We start from the raw sequence: 19,676 nt of genomic DNA on the forward strand, positions 1-19,676 counted from the left end.
GACCGAGGCCTCCCTGTGTACACAGTAAAACTGCAGCCTTTTCATCGCTGTCTGCCTAACGAAATACATCACGCTGCCTTTCACACATCACCAACCTATATGAGTTCCCTCTGTGACTCAGGCTCCCTCCATGACCTGGGAGGAGAGATGGCATCTTCAGTGTAAGGGAAGAGGCAGGGATGGGGGACGGTCTGTCCAGGACTCTCGACTGGCGGGGGTGCCTGGCCAGGGATACAGGCGAGTCACGAACCCCTCCGACCATGGGCATGCCCAGCTGCAGGTGAGGCTGGTGGCTTCGAGGGGCTGTGCAGCAGCAGGCGTCCCCTTTGTGGATTTCAGGAACACGCCCTCCACTTGTGAGTCTGGGTGGAGGCAGCTGTGGGTGCACCTGGGCTCATTCCTGTCCTGTTTGTCTGTGGGGGTCTCCATAGTCCACAGCCCCAGTGTTACCCGAGACGCTCAGGCACGATGGGCTCTGTCAGCTGTGGAAATGGCTCACACCCACTTCCCCTCCTCCAGGCACTGGGAGCAGTTACGGAGGCTCCAGGGGGTTCCCTGTTTCCCAGCCATGACCTTGACTCTGAGTCTGGGAGGCAGCTTGGCCCCAGCTTGGCTCTGAGCTAAGGAGGAGGGCAGATGGCCCACCTCTGGCTCCTGGTGGACAGTCTCTGGGCCCCTCATGGTACCTGCATCCTGCCTTCCCTGAGGGTGGCCCTGTAGCTGGGCCGTGTGACGCGTGAACCTGGGCTTGGAGTTGAGGTCTGGAAAGTGTTAACTACCCACATGCGTGGTTTTATTTAATTTTATTTTGTCAGCAGCAGCCCTAAGCCAGCGTCTTCCTCAGACACCCTCTGCATGTCCACACAGAGCTTCCAATCCCCCAAACTCACTACCGTCCCTGCCCAAAGCCTGGGGGGTAACACGGTGTGTGTCAACTCCATTTATTTCACAATAGTGCTGTTAATCAGACAGACCATCTCTGGAGATAAACCTCGAGTATCTTTGCATCCCATGAGATTTTTTAAATTTTTGCCGCTGGTATTTATTTCTCTGCCCAAAACCCTGGTGGTTTTGTGCCCTTTGTAAAGAATGGTTTGGGGTCTGGCGGGGATGACCAAAAACCCTCAGTGCGAGAAGCTGTACAGCGTCCAGCCCATTTAGGTCAGTTCCAGGTCAAATCACGAAGAGCACAGATTCCATAACCTGCAGAAGCTTCTTTCCCATCCCCACGTTCACCTGAAAAGGGAAGCCTGCTCTTGCCGGCACAGCCCACTCTCAAGAAGCGTTTGTGGGACGAATGAATGATGTCACTGAGGCCCAGTCCCCGCAGCTATGCGAGTGTCACCAACTCACTGCTTCCTCCCCTCAGCTCCTGTATGAAGAGTGGGCGCGTTATGGGGTCTTCTATAAGTACCAGCCCATCGACCTGGTCAGGTAAGAATGCCCCACACCCTGTGGGAATCCAGTCCCTAGTCCGATGGCAGTCAGATCCATCCCTGTGGGTTTCAACTGCTCTGAATATTCACCTGGGACCTTGTGTAGGAAGACCCCAAGTGTCCCTGCAGGGCTGACGGTCTGGGCCAGTTTATTCAAATTCCCTGGAGGACGGGCTCTTTTCTTTTCTTTTTTTTTTTTTTTGAGACGGAGTTTCGCTAAATGGCGCGATCTCGGCCGCAACCTCCGCCTCCTGGGTTCAGGCAATTCTCCTGCCTCAGCCTCCTGAGTAGCTGGGATTACAGGCACGCACCACCATGCCCAGCTAATTTTTTGTATTTTTAGTAGAGACAGGGTTTCACCATGGTGACCAGGATGGTCCCGATCTCTTGACCTCTCGATCCACCCGCCTCGGCCTCCCAAAGTGCTGGGATTACAGGCTTGAGCCACCTCGCCCAGCCTGAGGGCAGGCTCTTTTCTATCACATTCACTGCCTGACCTGGCCTCCCTGGGCTTCTGGAGGGGTTTCCCGATTTGAGATGTGCAGGGGAAGGAAAGAGCTGCCTCACATATGTAAGAATTTCTCCTCTCCTCAGAGGATCTCTGTCCCTACAGGGCAGGAAGGAGGGGTGGACCTGGTTAGGCAGTGTGTCCCATGGGAACTTCCAGACCAGAGCTGGGCCTGGTCTGGAAGAAATCCGTTCAGGCCATCAAGGTGCCAACCACGCTTGACATGAGGAGCTGTTGGATTTTCTTGGCACCTCCCAGCCAAGGGTTCTTTCCAGTCCTTACGCTAAGCAGGGATTGGAACTGAGCTGACAGCCTCAGGGGAAGTACGTCCACACCCACCAGCATGGGCCATCGCACACGGAAATGCCCACCTTCCACGAGACAGAAGTGGGGGCTGGAAGTGGTGGTTCATGCCTGTAATCTCGGCACTTTGGGAGGCTGAGGCGGCGGATCACCTGAGGTTAGGAGTTCGAGACCAACCTGGCCAACATGGTGAAAACCTGCCTCTACTAAAAATACAAAAAAAATTGCCCAGGTGTGGCGGCTCACGCCTGTAATCTCAGCACTTTGGGAGGCTGAGGCACATGGATCGCTTGAGGTCAGGAGTTTGAGACCAGCCTGGCTAACATGGTGAAACCCCGTCTCTACTCAGAATGCAAAAATTAGCCAGGCATGTTGGCACATGTCTGTAGTCCCAGATATTAGGGAGATTAAGGCAGGAGATAGCTCAAACGTGGGAGGCGGAGGTTGCAGTGAGCCAAGATCATGCCACTGCACTCCAGCCTGAGTGACAGAGTGGGATTCCATCTCAAAAAAGAAACAAAAAAAAAAATTATCCGGGCGTGGTGGCGTGTGCCTGTAATCCCAGCTACTCGGGAGGCTGAGGCAGGAGAATCACTTGTACCCGGGAGGCAGAGGTTGCAATGAGCTGAGATGGTGCCACTGCACTCCAGCCTGGGCCACAGGAGCAAAACTCCTCTCAAAAACAAAAAAGAGAGAGAGAGAGAGAGAAGAGGGAAGGGCTTCAGAAAAGCAGTGAGCACCCCAAGCCTGATAGGGCAGCCCAGGACCACTCTCTGCTCTGGGACAAGAGACCCAGTGCCCCTGGTTGAGTTGCTCCTTGCTGGGGGACCGTGACCTGTTTCCCTGCTGGTATTGAATGACAGTGGGCTTGTCTGTTTGGCTCTGCCCCCCTGGTGTAGGAAGTACTTTGGGGAGAAGATCGGCCTGTACTTCGCCTGGCTGGGCGTGTACACCCAGATGCTCATCCCTGCCTCTGTCGTGGGAATCATCGTCTTCCTGTACGGATGCGCCACCATGGATGAAAACATCCCCAGGTAGGCGGCACCCCTCCCCTGCGTGCACACCAGGGAGCCCTCTCCTGCTGTCCCAGCCACAGGCCTCTCACACCAATTCCTGTACAGAGGAAACCTCACATCAAGCCACGAGCCGTCAGGAGGAAAGGGCGAGGTCCGAAGCCATCTAGGAGTCTGGGTGCCCGCCTCAGCCCCAGCTGTTCTAGGCTGTGTTTTATTGTTAAGAGAAGGTTGTAAAACAAAGATCCGACCGTTTTCATTCTTGGAGGTTGTTCTGGTTGGCTTATTCCTTTTCATTTTTGGTCATTATGTGACAAGAAAAGTATCTGTTTCCTTGTGCAGCCAGAAGGTGAGATGTGAATGCTAGAGGCCTCGGTGCAGGCTGGCACTCGGGGAGGTGAGACATGAAGCCTAGGGGCTTCGGTGCAGGCTGGCACTTGGGGAAGTGAGACATGAAGCCTAGGGGCCTCGGTGCAGGCTGGCACTCGCGGGACGTGAGACATGAAGCCTAGGGGCCTCGGTGCAGGCTGGCACTTGGGGACGTGAGACATGAAGCCTAGGGGCCTCGGTACAGGCTGGCACTTGGGGAGGTGAGACATGAATGCTAGGCCTCAGTGCAGGCTGGCACTCGGGGAGGTGAGACATGAAGCCTAGGGGCCTCGGTGCAGGCTGGTGCTCTCGGGCTGTACAGTAGGCTCCACCCGCTCAGCTTCCTGAGGGTACCTGTTTCCCTTATCCCCACAGCCCCAGGAAATGTTGCAGGAACAATTCCATAATGGAGGATTGCACCTCACAGCATAGCCAATTATCTGAATGTAGATCCCATGTGCCTTCTGCTGTTCACCAAGGGGATGTCAGATGTGAGGAGCTTGGAGAAGAAGGCCCAGGCCCAAGGCAGCCAAGCCTCGCTCAGGGCGCAGTTCCCCTCAGTGTCTCCAGAACAAGAGTCCAGTTCTCCCTGATGTGGTGCCTCCCTGTAATCCCAACACGTTGGGAGGCTAAGGCTGGAGGATCCCTTGAGCCCGGGAGGTCGAGGTCGCAGTGAACCGTGATCTCACCACTGCACTCCAGCCTGGGGACAGAGTGAGACTCTGTAGCCACAAGAAAAAATGTCAAGTTTCAAGAGGCTCAGCCTCCGCGCGCAGAGCCCTTCTGGTGCTTTTGTAGCTATTTTTTAGATCTCCTAACACGAACCTGGGGTTAATTTCAGGCTCCCAGCCTCTGGCAGGGACTCTGTGCCGACAGGCAGTGCCTTCGGTGTGCAAATCGCTCAGCCAGGAAATCGACTCTAAAGGTGAATTTGGGGTGGCCCTGCCCTGCAGGGGCTTAAAACCTCAGAAGAGCCCTAAAATGTCAGTGTGGTTATTTTTCAAACGACTCCTGCCAAGTATCTCTAGAGCAGAGCTAGAGTTCAGAAGCTGTGTCCAGTGAGCCCGTCTGCAGAGACCCGGCCAGTCTTAGCTGGGAAAGAAACTGACTCTTAGTAGGATGGAAACTGTCCAGTGAGCCCGTCTGCAGAGACCCGGCCAGTCTTAGCTGGGAAAGAAACTGACTCTTAGTAGGATGGAAACTGTCCACTGAGCCCGTCTGCAGAGACCCGGCCAGTCTTAGCTGGGAAAGAAACTGACTTAATAGCACGGAAAGACCATATCTGGTCAATCTTTGTTTAAATGCTGTTTTGATACATGAATAACACCTGAAATATTTCACCCACCCGAATCAAAGCTCTGAGGAATCTGGCTTATCTCCCCTTTGGCGTTATTTGGTCCTTTTGTTTGCTGATATGAGATGAGGTCATGGGCACTTGGGTTTGGGTGTGGTAAAATCACAGTAGCCCAGATTTGGTGGGGATTGTAATGCCAGCTGCAGGCTCAGAGCTCAAAGCCAGAGGGCGATGGTGAGTGCAAGGTGGGGATTCTCACCATGAGCCCCCGAGGAAGCCTGCGGGACCACCATCTTCCTTCCTTCCTCCCCTTGGAGGGTGGCCTCGGCAGGGAGGCTCTGCCTCCCAGGGGTTGGCCTTGCCGGCTTGGCGCTTCCACCACATGGCCAGAAAGGCCAACGGCAGTTACTCCGGATTCAGCCGCTGTGGGCAGCAACCCGGCCAAAGCCAAAGCCCCCGCCCCACGGGTGACCTGGAGCGAAGCAGGAGGTGCGTGCTCCCCGCAGGGTCCACCCCGTCCCCACCAAGTGTGCAGGGAAGTCTGCGCCCAGCGTCGAGCTGCCTGCCACCCTTGCACCCCTGGGCCTCCCTGCACAACGGAGTTTCCTGCTCTTTTTTATTTTGGCTAAAGGTGGTGAAGTGAGAGGCGGGGGAGGATTTAAAACTGGCAGGAAAAGGCTTTTTGTGGGGCTGATGGTGTTTGTGCTAGAAGCTGAGTGGGGCAAGGAGGGGAGCCCAGGAGAGCCGCAGGGCTCACGGCAGGCCGTCGGTGTGTGCCTGAGTCCTCCCTGTCCCCAATCCCACCACTGTGGACTCCAGGTCACCCTCAGGCCAGCTGGTCACTGTGGGCTGGGCCACATGCTGATGATGATGGGGGTGGCCTTCCACATGCCTGTTCTCTGAGAGAGGGGCTCGCATTATGCCCGACCGGGGACATCCTGCCCCCACAACACGCTGCCTCCTTCTGCCCTTGAGAGGCCCTCAGAAGAGAGGAGGCTGAGTGAGGGGCAAGAGATGAGCCGGAGAGGCGGCTCCTGGCTCTGCTTAAAGCCGGCTGCTGCTGCAAGGCGCTTGGCTACTACATAATGATGACAAGAGCGTTGGTGACACATGACGGCTGAGGGCTGCCAGGCGCTGCTCCGAGGGTCACTCGTGTTGGTTGTTAGATCCTCCTGACAACCTGTTAACACGGCTTCTCTTCACTATCAGCAACCCCATTCTGCAGACTGGAAAACAAGGCCACACAGGTCACAAATGCCAGAGCTGAGATACGAACCCAGAGCTAGCCGGCCGCGGAGGGCAGGCTCTTCCCCCACCTCTGTGCACCTGCCCACCCCAGCCGGCCCCTGCTCCCATGCACACACACACACTCACATTCTCACACTCACACACATGTACTCACACACTCACTCAGACTCACACACACACACCTGTGTGCACCTGCCCACCCCAGCCGGCCCCTGCTCCCATGCACACACACACACACACACATTCTCACACACACACACATGCACTCACACACTCAGACTCACACACACACATACCTGTGTGCGCCTGCCCGCCCCAGCCGGCCCCTGCTCCCATGCGCGCACGTGCACACACACACACACACACTCTCACATTCTCACACACACGCATGCACTCACACACTCACTCAGATACACACACACCTGTGTGCACCTGCCCACCCCACTGGGCCCTTGCTCCCATGAACACACACACACACACACACACACACACGTGATCCTGCCTGCCCCACCCGGCCCCTGTTTTCATGCATACACACATACACTCACACACACACTCTCACACACACACACGTGCTCCTGCCTGCCTCACCTGGCCCCTGCTCCCATGCACACACACACACACACTCACACCCTCACACACATACACTCACACTGTGCACCTGCCCACCCCACCCGGCCCCTGCTCCCATGCACACACTCACATTCACACACACACACATACACTCACACCTGTGTGCACCTGCCCACCCCACCCGGCCCCTGCTCCCATGCACACACTCACACACACACACACACACACTCTTCCTCCGTGCTCCAGGTGTGGCCATGGCTGCAGTGAATCGCTCTTACCTGCCCACCTTTTTGCCCAACACGGTGCCCAGCACACGCAGTACCTACACCACTTTTTTTTTTTTGTGAGGCGGAGTCTCGCTCTGTTACCCAGGATGGAGTACAATGGCGTGAGCTTGGCACACTGCAACCTCTGCCTCCCAGGTTCAAGTGATTCTCCTGCCTCAGCCTCCCAGGTTCAAGTGATTCTCCTGCCTCAGCCTCCCAGGTTCAAGCGATTCTCCTGCCTCAGCCTCCTGAGTAGCTGGGATTATAGGCACGCACCACCATGCCCAGCTAATTTTTGTATTTTTAGTAGGGGTGGGGTTTCACCATGTTGGCCAGGATGGCCTCGATCTCTTGACCTCGTGATCTGCCTGCCTTGGCCTCCCAAAGTGCTGGGATTACAGGTGTGAACCACCTCACCTGGCCCAATTTTTGTATTTTTATAGACGGGGTTTCACTACATTGGCCAGGCGGGTCTCAAAGCCCTGAGCTCCAGTGATCTGCCTGCCTCAACCTCCCAAAGTGCTGGGATTACAGGCATGAGCCACCTCGCCTGGCCCTACACTGCTTTTTAATAAATGTTTAGAGACTGAAGGAAGAGAACTGAACCAGGCTGCCCGTGACACTGGGCACAGAGGAGGCCCCTCGGAGCCTCGCAGAGGATGTTCACTAATCACCGGCTGCTGTGAGTCAGGCATGACTCTGTGCCCAAGTTCAGTGTATGCAGAAAGTCAAAAAACAAACACCCACTTCCCCCAGGTGACCCTCTGACCTAACCAGCCTGGGGTGTTCGAGCCACAGCCCTGTCCAAAGAAGCAGAAAGGAGAAAGTTCAAAGCAGACCACAGTGGGAAGGACCTGATTCTGACCCCCTCCTCATCTTCCGGTCTGTGTAATCCCAGCACTTTGGGAGGGCCAGGCAGGTGGATCACGAGGTCAAGAGATCAAGACCATCCTGGTCAACATGGTGAAACCCCGTCTCTACTAAAAATACAAAAAATTAGCTGGGCATGGTGGCGCGTGCCTGTAATCCCAGCTACTCAGGAGGCTGAGGCAGGAGAATTGCCTGAACCCAGGAGGCGGAGGTTGCGGTGAGCCGAGATCGCACCATTGCACTCCAGCCTGGGTAACAAGAGCGAAACTCTGGCTCAAAAAAAAAAAAAAAAGAGAGAGAGAAACTGAGTCTGAGGCTAAAGGACCTGGCCAGGGTCACAGAGGCTATGCGTAGGCGACTGAGGGCCCATGCAGGCCACCCGGCTTCCACAAGGAGCCGCCCACGGCCCTTGAGCAGATGAGAGTTCAGCGCTCCGGCTTTGATTATATGGAGATCAGGATTCACTTCCCGCTCTGCCCTGTGGCCCTGAAGAAGTCGCTTCCACTTTCTGAGCTCCGGGATTGTAACGGTCCCCAGTGCTGGTCCAGACAGGTGGCACGTCTGTGCCGGCCAGTGATGAGGCTCCTGCTCATGCCGCCGATAGCCTGGAAGTATTGGTGTTTGCTAGTACGAGTGGGAGAGAGTCTGAGTGGCGGGAAGGAGGCACAGAGATGGGTCTCGGGCATCAGGAAGATGCTCTCTTCTGGCCACAGTGTTGGGCTCTGGCCCCAGGCTCACCTGTGCTCAGCAAAGCAGAAGCCTGCACTGAGCGGGACCATCGTCCCTGGCAGGCCCCCATTGCTTCCTGAGTGAGCCTGTAGGGTGGGCCTCCCCTGCGTTGGGTGGCTGGGGACCTGTTCCTCCTGGCCCAGTGCCTGGTCTACCAGAGAGGAGTCCTGGGATCCCCATTTCTCCACTTCCTGTCGATGGAGCTGCTGTGTGAACGGCACTTGGACAGTGCCTGTTGCAGAGCGGGGGCCCTCGTCTCTCAGCGTTTGCCAGGGCCTTACAACGTAAAGGCCTGCTATTGGCACAAGCCCTCACAGTGGCTGCTGATTGGAGGGGACAGCTCTGCCTCTCCTAGAAGTGGCTCAAGGACCAGCCTTAGAGGCAGCTGCCTTGGGGTCACCCCAGAGGTGAACATTCCCGGCCCATCTCCTGCTACAAGGCAAGTCGGGGTGACTTCACCCCCAGGCCCAGCAAGAGAGATTGCAGGGCCCCATATGAGACGAAAATGCAGATCCCTTGTTCGAAAATCACAGTGTGTTTTAAGACAGCAACAGGGGAGGGTTAAACCAAGCCTGAGGCCCTGCTGAGCTTGGCCAGTGTCACAGCATGGCACAGGCCTGTGAAGCTACCCTGGCTGGCGAGGAGGGACGGGGCACGACCAAGCACCCCGCTGGTGTCCACCATGGCAGGGACCTGGGGGACCCTCGCCCACCCCCAGCTCGGGCCCAGCACGTCTTCCCAGGCCAGCTCAGCACCCAGGAAGCAGGCCCTCCATCCACATGGCCCCCCGACTCCAGGGCTGCCCCTCTCTTGCAGCATGGAGATGTGTGACCAGAGATACAACATCACCATGTGTCCGCTTTGCGACAAGACCTGCAGCTACTGGAAGATGAGCTCAGCCTGCGCCACGGCCCGGGCCAGCCACCTCTTCGACAACCCCGCCACCGTCTTCTTCTCCGTCTTCATGGCCCTCTGGGGTAAGCAGAGCCCCAGCTCGCTGGGATTTTGGGCAGCGTTGAGCCTGAGTGGTCCTGACCCTTCTGTCTGCCTTTGTGAATCATCTTCAGGCAGGCATGGCCAGGAAAAAACGAACGGGGAGGTGGAAGTGACCCCCGTTTTGTGTTCAGGTTACTGGGGTCTGCACTACGTCAGGAGACACACAGGGGTTCTCCTGACCCAGCCAAGATGACCTTAGGGAAAGCCTAGGAGGGACATTTTGCTCTGAGAAATCCTGACACCAGGGTGTGTTGTCCTGGGAAGGGTAGCTGACTTAGAGCAGAGAGGCCGGGCCCTGCCTCCATCCCTGCTGCTGCTGCTGCTGGTGACCGCCAGACCCTGCAGGAAGGCTGACCTCGGCCAGGCCCCGGGGGCATCGTCTCTCACCAGAGCCTTCAGCGTCCCTCCAGGCTTCCTCTGCCCAAGGAAGCTAAGGCCCAAGAGAGCTGGGAAGTGCCTGGGGTCACTCAGCTCCTGATTCCAAAACTGTGCCCTTTGCTGCTGGACTGCGCTGCCACCCAAACCTAAGGCGCCAGGCTCCTCCTCCAGGAAGGTTCCCTAACCCCAGTCCTACCTGATACCCGACTCCAGCTTTCAGGGCTTGGGCAGTTGGTAGGTGGCTGAATGCATTTCTGCAGAGGTTTTGGATCAGCAAGCAGGGCCGTTCTATCCTCTGTGGCCCCAGGTCACAGCCTCTGCCAGCTGGGCTTTGAGATGCCCCCAGTGAGCAGCCTGTTCTGAGCCATCCCAGACCCCATGCTGGGCGCTCGAGCCCCCATTTTTACCTGTGAGCTCCCACTTTGCAGGAAATGGGGTCAGGAAGCAAACCTGATGTGTCTGAAAGCAGCAGCATAGGTTTCTAGAGGGGCGGCATGAGCCAAGGCCCCATGGTGAGGGTGCGGGCTGCGGCAGGAGCTGCAGGTGGGAGGGCCGCAGAGCATCTGGGGAGGCCAGCAAGAACGTGCTGAGAAGAACTTGGCATGCTCACGCTGAGGAATCAGAACCCAGCGCCGTCGGCTGCTGTGTCCACGTTTTCCTGTCTCATCCTTGAGGCAGAGACCACAAGCCTAAGAGGGAGCTCGTGCAGGAATTAAGAGAAGGAGCGAGGGGTGCCATAGCGGGGCCCAACTCCCAGAAGGGCACCTACTAGAAAGTGCGGGAGAAGTGACTGGGAGCCTCGCTGCTCCCTCCCAGCCCTGGGGGCCCCTGACTTCATCCCACCTATTTCCTCTTTCCCTGCCAAAATTGCTGGGAGCAGTCTAGCCCCTATACTCCCTACTTCTCCAAAGAAAGGGCCTCCGATGGAAAAGAGATTATGCCAAAGGACTCCATACTTTGTTTCAGCTCTCATGCTGTTCCCATGAGTTGAGACACAGGCGGGCTTGACATCCCCACACTTGACCATGAGCAAAAGGCTTTTAAGGGCCCTGGAGAGAGCAGCCACCACATCCTTCCACCTCACGTTCTGCCCATCCCTGCCATCACCCTCCAGTCTGGGCGGGCACAGCTCTCTGAGAGCCCCTGGCTGGTGTCCTTCTCTGTGGTGGCCTCCAAAGGCACCCACTTTAGTGGGACTCTCGAAATGTCCAGTCATTCCTGGGCACACAGAACTGGGCCTCCCTCCTCCGCAGAGAAAGAAGCACGTGGTGTTTCATTTTCTCCTTCACCAATTGTAAGGACCACCTGCCCAGCGAGAGCCCATTCCCAGGGGATGGGAGCAGAGAGGTCGGAGGAGCCCGATGAAGGAAGAAGCCGCCTCAGGCTGTCATAATCCCATGCCCAGCCTAACACGCCGGGCGGTAATAGGTCTCTGTGATAAGCGCCTACTGCGGGTCTTGTTTTGGGAGCCCAAAGAGCTCCGTGACATTCTGGTCACTGCAGATTCCTTCTTCTGAATGCCAGTGTATCACCCGCTCGTGCCTTCCAGGTCACCTTGGCAGTGCCTCCTGGGCAGGCGTGGGTGCTGAGCCCATAGAGCAAGCCTCTCCCCCCAGGCCTCCCTCCTTTTGGGGTTCCTTCTGCAAGGCCATCCTTTGAGAGGGTGTGGGCAGCGCAGACCGGTCTACGCCCTGGTTGTCTGGGGAGAGACCCACAAGCGCCTGGTCCCTCATGTGTTGGACTGGGCAGCAGCCCTGTGGCCCCCAGGCCTATGGACCCTCCAAGAGTCGAGAGTCCAGGGCTGGCCAACCCACACCGGCTCCTGCTGGAGGCTCTAGGCCTGGGCCTGCTTCCCAGGCAGCAGCAGCGCTGGGCGTGTCTGTCCCCCATCGTTCTCAAACTGGGTCCCATAGGCCTCTGCAGGGCTCCGCACCCATCAAGAGGTTTACAGGCAAGGGAGGGATGCCCGGGTACACATGGAAACGGGCATCTCATCTCAGGTGCCCACGACCCTGAGAGTGAGCGTCTGAGACCATGCGCAGGCCCCTCCCTTGCCTCACCCTGGTCTCGGTCCTGATTTAAATGAACGCAGCCCCGTGGCCGACATCGAGTTTGGGACTTTTGCCTGGAGTAAGTTAGGGGAAGACGTGAGTTCCTCTGCTGAGGTTCGAAGGCTCAGCCAGGGCCCGAAAGCCTCTGTGAGCAAGGGTGGCCCGGGAGAGTCAGGAGAGGCCTTTCCTCGTGAGGTCAGGTGCCTGTCGCCAGCCGTCTGCACCTGCCTGGAAGCTGCCCTCTGACACCCTCAGCTCCACCACACAAGGGTGTGGGCCAAGCAGTGTGAGGGGTAGGTCTTGCGTTCCTGGGATTCCAGTCACAGGTGGGGACAGACACATGCAGAAATCAGCATAGCCTCGAGATAAATGCAGCCTTTCTCTTTGTGGACAAAGGTGTTTGACGCTCCAGAGGAAGTGGGGAATGGGAGCTGTGGGTCAGAAGCTCAACGTAGGGAGTGATTTCCAGCGGTGAGCAGGGAAATGCACTGAGCTGGGCGGGTCAGGGAGGGGGTGAGAGCCCCGTGCTGGGAAGCATTCAAGCTGAGGTTGGAGGACTGCTTGCTGGGGCTACTGCAGAGCATTGGGAGGTGATGTTTGTGGTATCTGTGTGTGATCCAAGGCCACGTGGCTTATGGGAAGAGCCCCAGGCCTGCAGCCCAGCTCTGGTTTTTAATTTGGGGACGAAAATGTCTTATAAATTTAGAATTATAAAAGTAGGGTCAGCAGCAGTCCGTCACTGCTAAAAAGCACGTGTCCAGCTCCCTGTTATTTATCACGCTGTATCCGAACAGCTGAGAGCCTGTCCCCAGTTCACAGAGGAGGAAAGCTGTCACCTTGTGCTCGGTGGCCTCTGTCCATTCGGTGACTTCCTCTCCTTCAGAAAAGAATAATAGCTGGCCAGGCTGTAATCCCAGCACTTTGGGAGGCCGAGGAGGGCAGGTCACCTGCGATCAGGAGTTCGTGAAACCCCAGCTCTACTAAAAATACAAAAATTAGCCGGGCACGGTGGCGGGCACCTGTAATTCCAGCTACTTGGGACTCTGAGGCTGCAGAATTGCTTGAACCCAGGAGACAGAGGTTGCAGTGAGCTGAGATTGTGCCATTGCACTCCAGCCTGGGCAAAAAGAGTGAAACTCTGTCTCAAAAAAAAAAAAAAAGAAAGAAAGAAAAGAATCACAGCGGAAAGTAAGTGAGCTTTGTTTTCTGCCAGGCACTGTGGTAGCATCTTCTGACTCACTCCCTAAAGGAGATAAGTAGCTTTATTTACCTCCTTGGCAATCCCCAAGCTTACACCAGCTCAGAAGCAGGCCTTGAACCCCCGAATTCTGGTTTCTGAGCCCCAAATTCTTTTTCATAGCTTTTGTTTTAGTTGAAGTTATTTTTCTTTCCAGCTTTCATTTTAGGCTGAGGCGACATGTGCAGATCCGTCGCGTGGGTCCGTTGTGTGACGTGGGTTTGGTGTACAGGTTAGCTTGTCACCCAGATAATCAGCACCGTACCTGCTAGGTAGTTTTCCACCCCCCAGTAGGCCCCGGCGCCTCCTGTCCCCTTCTCTGTGTCCCTGTGTACTCAGTGTTTAGCTCCACTTAAAGGCGAGAACATGCGGCATTTGGTTTTCTGTTTCCGCGTTAGTTTTGCTCTCTCAGGGAAACGGTCTCTAGTCCATCCACGCTGCTGCACAGGGCGCGGTTTCCTTCCCTTTATGGTTGCGCAGGATTCCATGATCTCTGTGGACCACACCATTTTCTTCTTCTTCTTTTGAGACAGTGTCTCTCTGTCATCCAGGCTGGAGGGCAGTGGTGCCATCTCGGCTCACTGCAACCTCCACCTCCCATATTCAGGCAACTCTCCTGCCTCAACCTCCCGAGCAGCTGGGATGACAGGCGCCCGCCACCGTGCCTGGCTAATTTTTATATTTTTAGTAGAGTTGGGGTTTCACCATGTTGGCTGGGCTGGTCTTGAACTCCTGACCTCAGGTGATCTGCCCACCTCAGCCTCCCAAAGTGCTGGGATTACAGGAATGAGCCACTGCACCCGGCCTGGACCAAATATTCTTCACCCAGTCCACCACTGACGGGCATCTGTGTGGAGTCCATCTCTCTGCTCTTGTAAATGGAGCTGCGATAACATATCATGCACGTCTTTTTGTTTTGTGTTTTGTTTTTTTTCTTGTCTTGTTTTGTTTGAGACGGAGATTCTACTCTGTTGCCCAGGCTGGAGTGCAATGGCACGATCTCAGCTCACCGCAACCTCCGCCTCCCGGGTTCAAGCGATTCTCCTGCCTCAGCTTCCCGAGTAGCTGGGATTACAGGTGCCCACCACCACGCCCGGCTGATTTTGTATTTTTAGTAGACACAGGGTTTCTCCATGTTGGTCAGGCTGGTCTTGAACTCCTGACCTCAGGTGATCCACCCACCTCAGCCTCCCAAAGTGCTGGGATTACAGGTGTGAGCCAAGGCACCCGGCCACATGTGTCTTTATGGTAGAACAGTTGATATTCCTTTGGGCACATACCCAGTAATGGGATTGCTGAGTTAAATGGTACTTCTGTTTTAAGTTATTTGGGAAATCTCCATCTCAAGCCCCAAATACCTGACTCTAGGCCTCACTCTGCAGCTGTTGCTAACTGGCTCTGGCTGGCGTGTGTGCTGAGTGGGTGCCTTACTTGTTCCTGACCGGGTTACCTCCAAGTTTTTCCTCTCACCTAGAATAGTTCCCTCGTCTATCTCCACAAAAACACATCTCCTTCCCCTTGGGAGCTGCACTCTGTGCCTCTGTGCCAGGTCCTCAGCCTCTGTACCAGGCCCTCAGCCTCTGTGCCAGGTCCTCAGCCTCTGTACCAGGCCCTCAGCCTCTGTACCAGGCCCTCAGCCTCTGTGCCAGGTCCTCAGCTCGCTCCGTAACCCCACAGCAGCCCCAGACCAAGGCTCTGTTCTTTCCTCTGGTGGACACTAAAATGTTAGCAGAAAGAGGGTCTTGGTCCACAGCCCAGGAGAGGGGTCTTGGCTCTCACACAAGAAAGAATTCAAGAGTCCACAGTGCAAAGCGAAAGGACGTTTATCAGGAAAGTAAAGGAGTGGCCGGGCGCAGTGGCTCACACCTGTAATCCCAGCCAGCACTCTGGGAGGCCAAGGCAGCTGGATCACCTGAGGTCTGGAGTTCAAGACCAGCCTGGCCAACATGGTGAAACCACATCCCTACTAAAAAGACAAAAAAATTAGCTGGGCGTGGTGGCGTGTACCTGTCATCCCAGCTACATGGGAGGCTGAGACAGGAGAACCGCTTGAACCCAGGAGGCAGGGGTTGCAGTGAGCTGAGATTGCGCCACTGCACTCCAGCCTGGGCGACAGAGCAAGACTCCATCTCATGAAAAAAAAAAAACAGAAGGAAAGAAAACCAGTGAAAGAATCGCTACAGAATAGGGCATTCCAAAAGTAAGAGGAGGAACATGCCTGCCCCAGGTGCAGAGCGTGTTTATATAGAGGAGATGTGCTTGGCTTCCACGGTTTGTCATAAAGGGTCAGTTTTCTTATTACTGTATGTTGCAATAATCAATATTATTATCTTTAAAGCAAAGTTAAGAATGCCTTTGTTCTCGACATATCAGGATATCAGGGCATTCCCAATCTGGGTCTGTTTAGTAAACATTATCAATGTGTTCCCTTAACGTCAACATCTGGAGGCTAGGAACACCTGACCTGGGAAGGCAGGCCGGCAAGTCCCAGGCTCACTGTTCCTACCCTCACTCAAGGTGGAGTTGCTCAGGTGGGAATGCCTCTGACAGAAGCACAGAGAGGTTAGGTGACTTGCCCAAGCTCACACAGCTAACAGATCCCTAACAGATGTCTCAGATGCACACCCCGGCCCATCTGCCTCCAAGTTCCCAGCACGTGCCCCAGTTCCACCTCTGTACCCAAACATTCCCCAGGCCCTCATCATGGGCTCTCTGGAGGGAGCAGACATGTGCCGCGAGCCAGTATTGGGGACAGGCAGGTACACTTCTGCTGAGCACAGCAGCACCCTCGGGGCTGTGCTTGTTAATTTGGTGGCCCTGTTTCGTGAAGTCACCTTGCCTGTTTTGCAATTCTTCACTGAGCACCTAGGACCTTGCACCACAAGAACTGTGGGCCAGCCCCTTCCTAGCAGCTGGCAGCAATCCCCCAACTCTGGGAGAGCGGGAATCTGTACCTGCTGACCACCCCCCTCCCGACTCTGGGAATGCAGGATTCTGTGCCTGCTAACCACCCCCACCCCACCCCCCAGCCCCAACTCTGGGAGAGCAGGAATCTGTGCCTGCTGAGCCTCCCAACTCTGGGAGAGCGGGAATCTGTGCCTGCTGACCCTCCCAACTCTGGGAGAGCGGGAATCTGTACCTGCTGATGACCCCCCCCCCCCCCGGACTCTGGGAGTGCAGGAATCTGTGCCTGCTAACCACCCCCACCCCACCCCCCAGCCCCAACTCTGGGAGAGCAGGAATCTGTGCCTGCTGAGCCTCCCAACTCTGGGAGAGCAGGAATCTGTGCCTGCTGAGCCTCCCAACTCTGGGAGAGCGGGAATCTGTGCCTGCTGACCCTCCCAACTCTGGGAGAGCGGGAATCTGTACCTGCTGATGACCCCCCCGCCCCGGACTCTGGGAGTGCAGGAATCTGTGCCTGCTGACCACCCCCACCCCACCCCCACCCCCAACTCTGGGAGAGCAGGAATCTGTGCCTGCTGAGCCTCCCAACTCTGGGAGAGCGGGAATCTGTGCCTGCTGACCCTCCCAACTCTGGGAGAGCGGGAATCTGTACCTGCTGATGACCCCCCCCCCCCGGACTCTGGGAGTGCAGGAATCTGTGCCTGCTGACCACCCCCACCCCACCCCCACCCCCAACTCTGGGAGAGCAGGAATCTGTGCCTGCTGAGCCTCCCAACTCTGGGAGAGCGGGAATCTGTGCCTGCTGAGCCTCCCAACTCTGGGAGAGCGGGAATCTGTGCCTGCTGACCACCCCCACCCCCAACTCTGGGAGAGCAGGAATCTGTGCCTGCTGACCCCGCAGGTTTCTCTGCTGGTCTCACCCCTCCCTGGCTTCACTTCAACCCTGGGAGACAACAGATGTGCCCCAACTGTCAAATAGAGTCAAGTCCAAGTTCCATCTGCACAGTCCCTTTTTGAGCAGGGGCAGGAGGAGTTCACAAAAAAAGCCAGGCCACTCCCGAGAAGCCCTTACTTTAGAGAAAACGAGCTTATTCTAAATCAAGACAGAAACAACAGGACAGAACCCACGTGGGCTGAGAGGTGTGAGCGGAGACGGACAAAGCCCCAGCCGGGCCCTCTCACGCTGGCTGTCAAGGGCAATTACCGGGGACCGCTCCTTGTGTGTTTTTAATCCCTGATTCGGTGATTTGTTCTTTACCCTCCACGGGATTATTTTCCCTCTGGGGTTTCTTCTCCCCTTTCGTCCTTTCTTTTTCTGCCTCCAGCTGTTCTCATTTCTGCTCCTACAATGGCAAAGACGCATAAAGCTGTTACTGCCTGGCTGCTGGGAGCCTGGCCGTGGCCACCCACCCGCCAGGGTGTGGGGCTCCCCAGGGTGTGGGGCTCCGTCTTCAGGCGGACGAATCACTTCCAGCCTGCTGTTTTAATCGTGGCTTCCACCGGGGTCTGGCTTTCCTGGAGCTGACACGTTGGTCCCAGAGACCTGAGCTTGCTGCTCGCTGTCTGGGATTTCTGAGATTTGAAAGCCTCAAATAAGACGTCTCATTAAGCAACGCTGGAGCCCTATTTAGCTATTCACTTGGATCCATTTTCTGAAATTACAGCATAATAATGGGGTTTTAACTGCTCGTCAGTTCCTCGAAGAACAAAGGAATGTATCTGATTTGAGCCTGGCAGCAGAAAGCTTGAGAAAGACGGTCTCAACTTAAAGGAAATGTTCCAGACATGGAACTGGAGCCCTCCCAGGGGCTGGGCCTGAGATTGTACCTGGAGTTGACAAGTCACCCAGCTGAGTCACTCCCAGCTAGGTGGGGACGTAGGGGATGCCTTGTGATCGTCTGCAGGAACTAAATTTGTTCCAGGGATAAGTAAGTAGGGTGCCTGGTGACTCAGAGCAAAAGGGAAGCCGAAGGCCCTTGTGCCCCGCCCGCCTCTGCTGAGCACTCACGTGTGGGAGCAGAGCTCTGCCTCATCCTGCCGCTCCCCAGGAGACCCAGCTCTGACCTCCAGTTCCTGGAATTGGAGTCTGTGCTAAGCAAACATTGCAGTGTCAGGAGCTACAGGTGAGCGACAGGTGGTTTCCAGCGAAGGGTGGGGGTCTTAGTCAGCTCCAGCTGCTGTCACCTAATGCCACGGGTGGGTGCCTGCAATAATAGACATGTATTTCCCACAGTTCTGGGTACAGATCAAGGTGCCAGCTGATTGGGCCCACGGCTTGGCTTTCAGACAGCCACCTTCTCCCTGTGTCCTCAGGTGGCAAAGGGAGAGACAGGAGGCCAGTTCTCTGCTGTGTCCTCTTCCAAGGGCAAGAATCCTATCATGGGGGCCCCACCCTCATAACCTCAGCTAAGCCCAATCGGCCCCCAAAGTGCCCATCTTCAAATACCGTTACATGGAGGGTTAGGGCTTCCGCATGACTTTGGGGGGATGCAAGGCAGCCCAGAGCAGGGAGTCACATTTTGAGGAGGGGAATGGATGGGGACCCCACATGCACAGTTCAAACAAGATGCACCCCTGCTCTGTGGCCGTGTCAGGGACTGTGACCTCTCTGCCTCCCAGGGCTGCTGGGCTCAGGGGTAGAGGGCAGAGGCTCAGGAGACCCGTGCTCACTGGGGAGATGGGACTGTCCACTGGGCGGCTGCAGATCGGGTTGCCGCTCGCTCAGAAGAACTGAGAGGCCGGGCGCGGGGGCTCACGCCTGTAATCCCAGCACTTTGGGAGGCCGAGGCGGGTGGATCACGAGGTCAAGAGTTCGGGACCATCCTGGTCAACATGGCGAAACCCTGTCTCTACTAAAAAATACAAAAAATTAGCTGGGCGTTGTGGCGCGCGCCTGTAATCCCAGCTACTCGGGAGGCTGAGGCAGGAGAATTGCCTGAACCCAGGAGGCGGAGGTTGTGGTGAGCCGAGATCGCGCCATTGCACTCCAGCCTGGGTAACAAGAGCGAAACTCCATCTCAAAAAAAAAAAAAAAGAACTGAGAGAGCATCAGATGAAGCGCCTGAGACTATGCCCTGATTTTGGCAACAGCCTCTCAGAGGAGAGAGCTCAGAAAGGGTGTCCACCAGCCAGCCAAGGAGATGCCGTGGAAATAGGGAAATTGGAGTGAGGACTGAGCAGTAGAGGCACTGGGATAGGTCAAGGCGGGGTGGGATGCAGCCTGGGAGGAGAGCCAGCTAACCTGATGGATGGAGGGATGGTTGGTGGACAGCAGAATGGAGGGGTTGGTACTTCCCGATGCCTGCTGGCTCCAGGGCAGCCTATGGAGCTTGTTCAGAACGCAGATTCTGGGGGCCCTGAGTGACTCTGTCATTCAGACATCTGCATTTTAACAAGCTCCCTGGGGAGATTCAGAAACACCTCAGATTCCCGGACCCACACTGAGAAATCCCAGAGGAACTGGACAGATTGCCCCCACCCCACCCCCGCCGCAGGTAACCA

At 56.2% G+C, this 19,676-nt stretch overlaps 1 protein-coding gene across 7 annotated transcripts in view; it reads left to right on the forward strand.

Moving 5' to 3' along the window:
- Window positions 1-19,676, forward strand: part of ANO1 (anoctamin 1) — a 202,224-nt gene that overhangs the window by 136,906 nt on the left and 45,642 nt on the right. For all 7 annotated transcript variants that reach the window (XM_035263624.3, XM_035263628.3, XM_035263627.3 and 4 more), the window contains 3 exons: window positions 1,370-1,434; window positions 3,147-3,281; window positions 9,426-9,586. In XM_035263624.3, coding sequence (XP_035119515.1) covers window positions 1,370-1,434; window positions 3,147-3,281; window positions 9,426-9,586 — 361 coding nt within the window. The remainder of the gene's footprint in view (window positions 1-1,369; window positions 1,435-3,146; window positions 3,282-9,425; window positions 9,587-19,676) is intronic.

Source organism: Callithrix jacchus, chromosome 10 (genome assembly GCF_049354715.1).
Source record: "Callithrix jacchus isolate 240 chromosome 10, calJac240_pri, whole genome shotgun sequence".
Taxonomy (NCBI): Eukaryota; Metazoa; Chordata; class Mammalia; order Primates; family Cebidae; genus Callithrix; species Callithrix jacchus.